At 38.7% G+C, this 10,681-nt stretch overlaps 1 protein-coding gene across 1 annotated transcript; it reads left to right on the plus strand.

Moving 5' to 3' along the window:
* The first annotated feature begins 1,682 nt into the window (after positions 1 to 1,682).
* LOC110173027 (lipolysis-stimulated lipoprotein receptor-like) lies at positions 1,683 to 9,684 on the plus strand. Its single transcript, XM_055154327.1, is given in 7 exon segments — positions 1,683 to 1,854; positions 2,024 to 2,182; positions 2,318 to 2,358; positions 2,360 to 2,447; positions 3,284 to 3,992; positions 5,168 to 5,879; positions 7,315 to 9,684. Coding segments are annotated over 7 exon segments (1,917 nt in total). The 3' UTR covers positions 7,351 to 9,684.
* The last annotated feature ends 997 nt before the right edge of the window (positions 9,685 to 10,681 follow it).

The following is a 10,681-nucleotide window of genomic DNA, read 5'->3' on the forward strand; positions in this document are numbered from 1 at the left end:
CATTCTATCAGAAATATGCTTAAACATGCCTGTCCATCTGTGGTTTGCGCAAAAATGATCAGACACTGTAAACATAAGCTCATAAAAATCTCTATACGCCTGTTGGGAAGATTACACAGCAAGTTTCTGATTTTATTAATTTATTGTAACAATCTTTGCCCCTTTTCTTGGTGAGATTTGCTTATCTTCAACGATCAGTTTTGATGTATCTTGCAGATCATATATTGCCCACCTCTTTTGCCATGCATACTGTACAGGCTGCATTCACTTATCCTCGTCTAGTCCTGGTCTGGTTTAGTCCTGATGTAGTCTTGTTTTGGGCCTGTCATAGAGTAGTCTAGGTTTAATCCAGTTTAGTCCCTGTTTAGTCCAAATTTTGATGTGATGTGTGACTAATGAATGCAGCCACAGTTTGAAAATAAGGTTGGATTTCATTTGTTGTGACGGTCAGATCCGGGGTATCTTTCTGAGACACATTAACTGTCCCTTCCTTCCTGAAGCGAGGACCAGTTTCCTGCCACTCTCTGTGTGTGTGAGCAGTGAAAAGATTGTGTGGAGTTTTCACATTGTTAAACATTTCCTCTTTGGCCTTCTCCTTCCGCTGCCCGCTGTGTCCTTAAAGACTGATACATCTGCTTTATCTGCCCTTTAATAGATACAACTCTTGCTGTCTTCAGTTTGAGATGATAGCATGCAGTAGAGATTTGTTGTTGTGCATTATCAAACCAGCAAACTGCTCACATGTATTAATATAGTTTAAGCAACACCTAAAAGTTACTAAATGTCATGTAATATTGGATTAGGTTTGAAAGGGGACATTCCTAGCTTTTTTATTTTTATTTTTATGTGTGGTAATTGGGTAATTATTCTATTAGGCCTGTCACAATAAATACTATATTGAGTTATTGTTCAGTACATGATAGATGGAACAATAATTTTTGGGAGACAATATTTATCATAGTTTTGTTCTAGTGAGACATTTTTGGTTATTATTTCTCCAATATGATTAGAATTGATTTATTATAGATACAAACTAACTACTTTAACTGCTATTTATTTATTGCAGCTCATGTGTTTATGATTTGAAGCCCTTTTTTGTCAGATAATCCTTCTTTATGGTTTGGTTTTAGTATTGTCGTTTCTCAAATGATGATGCTGGTGAAAATGAGGTGATGCTGTATATTGTTGTGAGTATTCAGCAGTCACAGTTCTTCACAATTTCTCTTGTGTTTTCTCCAATATACCAGTACAAGCCTCAATGTTGTGATATGAATCCCTGGCTCTGTCAGTTTGCTGGATGTGTCTCCCCACTCTTTGACCCTTTTCACATTTATTACGATTCTTTTTATCAAATGAAGCCAAGGGGCCATGAAAGTGCATTAGCTCATTCAAATCTATCTATAATACTCTTGTGCTTACTATAATTTTTATTTTTACTTTAACTTATGCATTTGTATAACTATGCCATATTTTATAATCAGTCTCTTGCTATTTTTGCTACTTATTTTGAATGTATTGTTACCATTTATACTGTTGCTCTTTGTTGTTATATTATATTGTAATTTGTGAGCTACTGTGTCCAAATCATTTCCATTGTGGATCATTAAAGTTTGTAAAGTAAAGTCTAAGATGGCTAAGTACTTATAAGTGCATCACAGTATTATGATTTTATTTTAATGTCCATGATTTTCTGGGTTCTGTTGACAGAGTGGGTGTTTGTGGCTGCGGTGGCTCTGGGCTCTGTGCTCTTCTTGTTGCTGGTGGGGGTCTGTTGGTGCCAGTGCTGTCCTCACTCGTGCTGCTGCTACGTCAGCTGCTGGTGCTGCCCGGACACATGCTGCTGCCCCCGACACTGTAAGACCCTCCCCACACACCCAACATGCACTCACTCACACACACACAAGTGCAAGTGTAATCTTTATATTGAGCATTTAAACTGTATTCCATGTTGGTACTTCTAGGGTAAAACACTCTGAAATATGCATTACACATGATGTAAACCTCTCTGTCTCCTGCTTTTTAGTGTATGAAGCAGGTAAAGGCATAAAAACAGGCCCCTCCACTCCAATCTACCCTCCATATTTTGTCTCTGGAGTCCCAGCCATGGTCCCCATTGCTCCCCCCTCTCTGGTTGATAAGTCCTCTGTGTCTGTACCTCCGTCAGATGCCACTCTAGTTACAGGTAAATAACATTTTCTTGTATATTTTTTCCTCATTTAATTTTATGTATAGTTTGCTAAAACATTTTTCCTGGACTATAAATTTCATGGTGGTCAAACCCGCATGCTTGTTGCTAATGGTAAGTGTGTATGTCTAGTTCCGATTCATGCAGTGAGCGCCCCCTACTGCGTGCCTTCAGTACACGGATCAGAACTCTCTCAGGGTGCTGCAGTATGTAGAGAAACAGCTGGCCCATTTCAACCCGGCCAGGTCCACGAGTCACCACTGTAAGCCTGAAACCCGCTCTGTGGCTCTCTCCTCTGGATCAGTCTACTGCAGCATGCCATTTCAATCTGCTACCACCTTCTTCTGATCATATCTTAGTAATTCTCTTTATAACTGGAGTCTTTGCATGTTTCTCAACCTGATGGTATATTATTAAAATTTCCTGTAGTTGAACTGTGTGATAAGTATGGGCATAGACCTGGAAAATGAAAATATGTAACATTTCTTAATATTTTCTTACAGACTTAACACTTCCACTCCAACGTTATAATACTTGTTTCTTGTAAAACTCTTAAGATCATAATTAAAGGTCCTATATTACGCAAAATTGACTCTTGTGAACTTTAAGCCATATTATAATGCTCTTACCTCATGAACAAACATACCTGGAGCTGAGTTGGGGTTTTTTCACGTTTTAATAGTCCTGAATCATTAGGCAGTCTCCATCCCTAAAGCTCAAAATGCTCTGTTGCACCATGTGATGTCACAAAGTGGTAGTAAACAGCTACCTTTTACCTTAAATTCAGTAGAGATTCACATTTCCAGAGCTGAAATGATCCAAATGATTCTAGTGAAGGTGTATAGAGTTTAAAAATACAGTGGAGCACTTCCTGTATTGCTACATGACATCACAAGGTGGAGTGTTTCTTTTTTGGAGAAGAGCTCTGCGTAAATATGCAGGGCTTGTGTGTTAAACATGTGTGAATGAAATAAAAGTCCAGGTACGTTTTTGATGAGGAAACAACATTAAAACATAAATCAGAAAATAGCGTAATATGAGCCCTTTAAACGTATTTATTTTATTGTATTTTTAAACCTATGTTGTTTCTCTGTCCAGCGAGCAGCGCCTCTGAGCTCAGTTCTCTTCACGAGGGAGAAAACAACAGCAACTTTAGAAAAACGTTCAGAAATGTCCAGAAAAAAGCATTACCGGCTATTCTCGATGTGGATTCAAACGTTGAACCTGCACCACAACGTCCCCATGACAACCTGCCTGCACCTCAACGCTACCACAACAACCCAACGTCACCACGGCGCCAGCACCATGACAACCCACCATCACCGCAACGGTACCATGATGACTCTCCATCACCAAAGCGCTTCCATGACAAGCCCCCATCACCACCACCACCACCACGTCACCGGGACAGTCCACCCTCGCCCCCCCGAATCAAACCGTCCTCTCCTCAGCACTACCACCACAGGCCGCCGTCGCCACAGCGTTACCGTAACAACCCTCCTTCACCCGAGAGTCACCGCGAGAGCCCTGCCTCATCACACCGTTACCAAGACAACCCACCACGGCATTACCAAAACAACCCACCCTCGCCACAGAGGTATCGAAAGGACCCACCGTCACCGCAAAGGCATAGGAAAGACCCCCCCTCTCCAAAACGGTACAGGGATGAACCAGACTCAGAGTTGTACTTCAAACAAGAGAAACCTCTGGTCCAGCGAAGGTTCAGCGATGACCCCCCAGACCCCTCCCAGACCCGGAGACCAGGGACCAAACACCAGCCAAACCACAGAGACCAGGACCATCAGAGGTAGACAAGATTCAGTGCAACTTTTCTCTTGTCACACAACTACTGGCACATTACAATTACACATATTCATTATTTTGATTCATAAATAATTATTTTCATATTTTCTGGTTCCAATTGACTTTACATTGAAAAATTGTCACCCCTCTCTCTGTAACTGCTGCAGTGAGCCTCATCATTTTGACCTTAAAATGTTCGTATTAATCCACTCTACATGACCCTGGTGTTATTCTTAATATGAAACTAGCTCCAAATTCACTCCTATAACTTCTAGCCTCATGAGCTGCATTTGGCTGGAGCCACAGGTTGACGTCACACTCCCTTAAACCTAAAAAAAAGAGCCCTAAAAAGTTGCCCACACAAGAGCAAGTGTGAATAAAATGTTACATGTTAGTGTAGCTGCTTCTAAGGATTTTAATGGATTATCTCAGTGTTTCCCAAATTTTTTGTCTAGGGACCCATATTTTAATAGTCACAAACCTTTGAGACCCAAGTCAATAGACATTTTTCAGAAATCACAAAATAAAGGAGGATTTGACCATTATCGAACATTAATGAGGATATTTTATTGTTGACTGAGTGATCATGTCTCTCTGAACAATTAGTATTACTCAGATTTGACAATGAAAAACAGCCATTGAACCAGTAATAAAAGGCATCCATAAGTCGCCTATTTGGATATTAAATGTAGCCCATTTCTTTCTCTTTTCAACATTCAACTGAACTAGCGATACTGAAACAAAATAGACACTAAAATAATTATGTCTCATGTCAGAACTGTATATTACAGATCTACATGAAAAGGCAACCCAAAAGGGGGCCATAAACTGCTGGGACTGACTTGACTGTGAATGAGGCTTTATCCATTGAGACTGTAAAGATGAAGTCATCAGGGGTCCACTCTCAGATCATGACAAGGCTCCCCCCAAAAAATCTAGAGACCCACCTGAGGGTCATGACCCAGTCTTTGGGAAACACTGGATTATCCTACTGTAATACTCACTCTCTGATCTACTATGAATAAATGTAAACTAAATGGCTTGTAATGTCCCTGGGTATATTGAAAACATTACTGTATGCCACTCAAGTAAGATGAAATGGCCCGCCAACCACTGTTACTATAAATAGGCAAATGTTTGTTATGTAAGTACTTTATAAAAATATTTCTGTCTTTACAGGTGGAACCCGCGTTCAGAGCATCTACAGAGAAAGTCTTATCGCTCTGGTGAACGGACTGTGTCTCTGGATGAGCTGGAGGAGTTTGCTTTTTCATATTCACAAAGAAGAGGAAGAGGCGCGGAGAGGGGAGCAGAGGACAGGACAAACTATGAGCTCCAGGAGTTTGGTCAACACAATACTTATGATAATGGAGTTACACAGCAGTATTATACCAATGAAACCCACATGGGACAGACCAGTGACCATGAAGACTATCCCAGGAGGAAAAACAGAAGGGACATTAGCCCTCTAACATCCCCTAAAAAGAGAAGAGGAACTTGGGACACTGATCGCCCCGTACCCCCTCCTCCAAAAGTCAGTCCCCCATCCTCTTCCTCACAAGAGAAAGACTATGACCCCACTTTTTTGAATAGCCTTCTGGATCGCAAGGCTAAGCTACGAGGGGTTAGCCAAGAGAAGGGGGCGTCAAGGGGAGACGGGGGGTCAGACACACCCTCCAAAAGCAGCGGAAACCAGGGCAGCGGGGAGACACATAGACACTCCCCGAATAATAGGCCAGATGGAGACTCACTGCTTTACTCAGATACAGAAAGAAACAGGAATCAAAGTCCACCATGGAGATCTGTCCCGGGGAACAGCGGGTCCTCCCAGTCGTCTGCTCTGGTTCAACCTGGACGCAGAGAAGAAACAAGGGAAAAGCCAAGAAAAATGGTGAGTTTGTAGCTTATTTAATCAGTTGCGTTCACATTCTGGAATCTGATTATGTAATTTCACACAGAGGACAGGGGCCCAGGGGCAGATCAGTGGAGAGGCGAGCCCACTCACTGTAAGAATGCAAGATTTTAGGTGAATAACAACCCATGTTTTTGAGTAAATGCTAGGTTGATATACTTGATGTCATACAAGGACTTTCCAGACAAAACAATAACATCTCCATGGACACAAGCAGGTGGTGGATCCCCCATCAGAAAAGTTACACTGCGCACCTTTAATCTCTAGGGTTTCTAGAATGTGAACGCAACCCATATCTACAAATGTAACAACCCAAATTGTTTATCATGAACAAAAATGTGTATGCATTATCTTAGCTTCTCATTTGGGGAAAATATGTCAAATGTAGTTAAATCTGTTGGTTGTTGTTGCTGTACTTTTAACAGGTCAGGTTCAGAAGCTATGAGGATGAAATCTTTGACCTCTAGGTAGACGGCTGTGTTGTGTCACCCACCACCCTTTAACCTTATAACTGGTGAAGCCCACTACGCCACCTAAAATCTGTGACAAAATATGTATTGTCTGCAGACAAACAAACTGCATTGGAAGTGAAAATTGTCTTGTCCCAGATTTTAAGTAACCCAGTTTTGTTTAAAAAAAATCAATCATTTTTAATTACATTTTTTCTTTTTTCTTTTTTTTTTGCGTTGGATATATAAAAAGCAATTGTATGTTTTTCATGAAGCTCAGCTGTGATTGCCCACCACTTGCTTCTGGTTTTAAATTTTCCATACATATTTTCCAATAGATTTATATTAATATAAATATAATTTTAATAATTTGAAAGCTTGCTCTGGGTTAATCAACTATGTAGTAATAAATCATATAAGTCATAAGATTTTAGAGAAATTGTATTAAAAATCTGTTACTGAAACTTCATCAAGAGCCAAGTTTTAGTGTTTTCTGAACTGAAAACAACTGTGTTATGGAAAATAGTTACTAATAATAATCACGTAGCTGATTATTCTTCATTGTGCCCTGAAACTCTTACATTACGCTATTTTCTGATCTATGTTATAATACTGTTTCCTCATCAAAAACATACCTGGAGTTGTATTTTCTTTCATTCTCACATGTTAAACACACAAACCCTGCATATTTACATGGAGGTCTTCTTCAAAAATGTGTGAATGAAACACAAACACAACTCCAGTTTGTTTTTGATGAGGTTACAACATTATAACATGCCTTAAAGCTCACAAGAGTCAATTCTGCATAATATAAGACCATTCAAATTTGATATTTTTTAAGTCTTTGGGAAAAATGTATGTGAAACTATATCAGGCTTCACGTGGGCAGGACTGTTGGGCTCCATGCAATCAATACAAAAGCTAAAATATTGAATAACTATCTTGATCACTTTTTCTTCTCACAGAACACCCTCCTGAGCCGGGACTCCCTTATTGTCTGATAGGCCATAAACTGCTGGGACTGACTTGACAATGACACTTGGCTCTTGAATGAGGCTTTATCCATTGAGACTGTAAAGATGAAGTCACCAGGGGTCCACTCTCTCCTCGCCCTGTCTCTCGTCTCTCAGGGCTGGACCAGGACTTAAGTGGACTCTGTGTGTGACCTGGACTGTCCCCTCAGCAGGACAGACCGAGGCCAGCAGTACAATGGGACAATGAGAGGTTCTGATGTAACAAGCCTTTTCCGCAGTGATGGAAATACAGTATAAGGAAGAGGTTTTGTTCTAGATTTTTACTTACAGTCTGGATTGCAAGGTAAAGCTGCAATATGTAACTTTTCTGGTTGGGTGTCCACTACCTGCTTGTTTCCATGGAGATATTATTGTTTTGCCCAGAATGTTTTACAGTGTAGGATTAAACATACAGTATCTATCTTGGATCAAATCAATTAGTTTATTGTTTAAAATACCTTGAGAAGAGGGTTACCTCTCCACAGATATGACATGTAACTTGGCCTGTTGATATCACCTGCTTGTCTTTAAGAAGATATAAGTTTAAAGTCGAACTATGTAACATTCCAGGCATTGTACGCAGACAGACCCCCACTAGAAAAGTTTCATAATGCAGCTTTAATCTTATTATATGTAGCTAAATGAAAGGTTACAGCTGACTTTGTATTCAAATTGTACTTAAACATTTTGTATTTTGTAGTATTTATGCTTGTTACTCTTGTATATCTTTACATCGCCACTAACTAGAATGAGCATTGTTTTGCGCTAAAGATTTGAAGTCACATAGAGTAGATCTGGGAATTCTTACATCTGTTTAACAATGTTGAAACTATCACAATAATATTATATTAATAATTATGCATTTCCAGGAACTGTCTTAAAAAATCTTACCTGTTCAGAAACTGTATTTTTCTTAAATGTACTGTTGAAGTGTTGAGTTTACAGCTCAGTTTGCTGCCTCCTGGTGGCCACAGAAATAATACTGTATTGTTTGTAATGTAACTGCTATATGGGTCAAATGAATTCCTGGCCTCCATTCTCCTCTGAAGCAGGTGTGGCTGGCCAGGCTAGTTAAATAATGCAGCACAACCAAAATGTGTTTTATAAATATTAGTGTTTAAATTTTTAAACAAAAGTAAAACTTTTGTATGTTTTGTACTTTTATTTTTTATAGAACATTAACATATTTATGTTTGTCCCACATATGATGTAAATTATAAATCTCATTGTTGTTTCGCTTTTAATATTGACTTTAATTTTGACTTGTTTGCATTTGTAAATTAATCATAGCTCACGGTGTACACAGGATCCATGTTTGATAAGTTTCTTATCACCATGTTTCCCTTATCTTTTGTATAAACTGTAAGTTACAAGTTTGTATTACAGATAAAATTGGTTATTTTTTAGATAACGTTTTGATATTGTTCATTACACTGACAGTGTTAACCACACATTACACAGCACTGTGTGAAATATAGCAACATCTAAATTTACACTTCTGTTTTCTGTTGTTTAAAATATATACATGTACTTGTAAATTCTTTACTTTATATTTGACTTAATCCATTTCATACATACATAAGATTTCCCAGTGACCCTCTTATATGTCCCTGGACCTCCATTTGAGAACCACTGCTTTAACACACTTAAGCTGGTCCCTTATCTCCTCTCGAGCTCCTCATATCAGTGTTTTGTTTCACTCCTGTTTCTGTTCAGGCTGAATGAGACTTTCTGTAAATGTCCCAGTGTCACTGCAGATGACTCATGCAGTGTCTTTGTCTATTGTTGTTTTCACAGATTCACAGTCTTTACTCTGCAGCTGTGTCAACCCTTACCTTTTACATTTTTATACACAACATAGATACATTATTTGCTCAAATGGTGTCCTACTTTACTACTTTTAAATGTTATCACTATCATTATAACAATGCTCATAATATTCTGTCTGACAGAAAGAGACCAGAACAAAATAATGTAAAATATTGCTGATGAACTAACACAATTTCACTATAAATGTAGTTATTTTGATTGAAACAAAAATAAACAAAACGTGATGAGTGAGAACAAGTTACCAATGAAACTGTTAGCTTATCAAACTACAGTTACCACACTAAACTCATCAAGTGAAGCCTGGTGTTCAGGGGGAGAGATGAGTTGGGACGGCGCCCACTCAGCCCCAGACTATCTCAGGAATGTAGTTGAGCAATTTCCGCTTCAGGTACATGAGAAACATGGCATCACAATGGTAGCCTATTAATAGCCTATTACTAAAGTGCAAAGAGTTGGCTGCTGGTGAAATTGTTGAAGCCAATTGTTGATTATTATTACATACTGCAATAAAAATAAATTAATAAAAAAGGTGTTATCTGCTATTTTTTTTTTTTTTTTATAAATGCAGTTTCAAGTTTTTCTGTCATAAGTTCATTGTTTGTGTAGTATCTTAATATCTTAATTTATGTATGACTTAAGTCTGGCTTTTTGTTATTGTTTCTATTTAAATTATTTAGTAAATGTAATTCTGTAAAGCATAAATCAGGCTGAAACATATCACATCACATGGCCAATATCTGTCTTTTTTTATTGGTAAACATATAAAAATAGTTACAAGGCTGCACTGTGAAGAATCATGCTTGAGTGATCAACCATTTCAAGAGCTTTTCAGTTCCTTGAATTACTTGTTCCTCTTGGTTTCTGAGCTTTGTGATCTAAAGCAGCTTGTGAAGGAAATGAGATTTGTCCTGAGTGGTGGGAGAAAACATCCAGAACTCTGCAGGTTTGGGATGGGTGTGCTTGGAGACAAAACAACCCTAGAATCTGAGTCAGAATTGGAGTAGAATCAATGGATACACACAGGACTAAATATAGCTACAATAAAGTGACAATTGTAATATATACATAGTAGCTGTAAATAGTGTAGTTAGGAATCTTGGATGAAGGAAAATATAACTCCACATAGCGCAAATTATTCTACTACTAAGGGAGATTGAAAGTGAAAGGAACTATTAGGAGCTGTGGGGACCTCTAGAGGCCGTTCAGATTAATGCATACTGTCATTGTGTCCTTAAGCAAGACACTTCACCCATTTTTGTGAAGTATGAATGGTGTATGAGTGATGGAGTGATGGTGGAGGTCAGATTGGCAGCCAGTCACATTCATCAGTCAGAAAGAACTGAGTAACTTAAATGTAACACTTTGAGAAGCAGCTTAAGAGCAATTCAAGTAGAAGACATTGTTATTATTGTAGTTCAGACTTAAACAAATACTAGAGTCACACTGTTACGGCCATTTTTGACCCACATTGGTTCAAGGTGTTTGGGGT

Source organism: Boleophthalmus pectinirostris, unplaced genomic scaffold (assembly GCF_026225935.1).
Source record: "Boleophthalmus pectinirostris isolate CB_2022bp ecotype Guang Dong unplaced genomic scaffold, ASM2622593v1 HiC_scaffold_19, whole genome shotgun sequence".
Classification (NCBI taxonomy): Eukaryota; Metazoa; Chordata; class Actinopteri; order Gobiiformes; family Gobiidae; genus Boleophthalmus; species Boleophthalmus pectinirostris.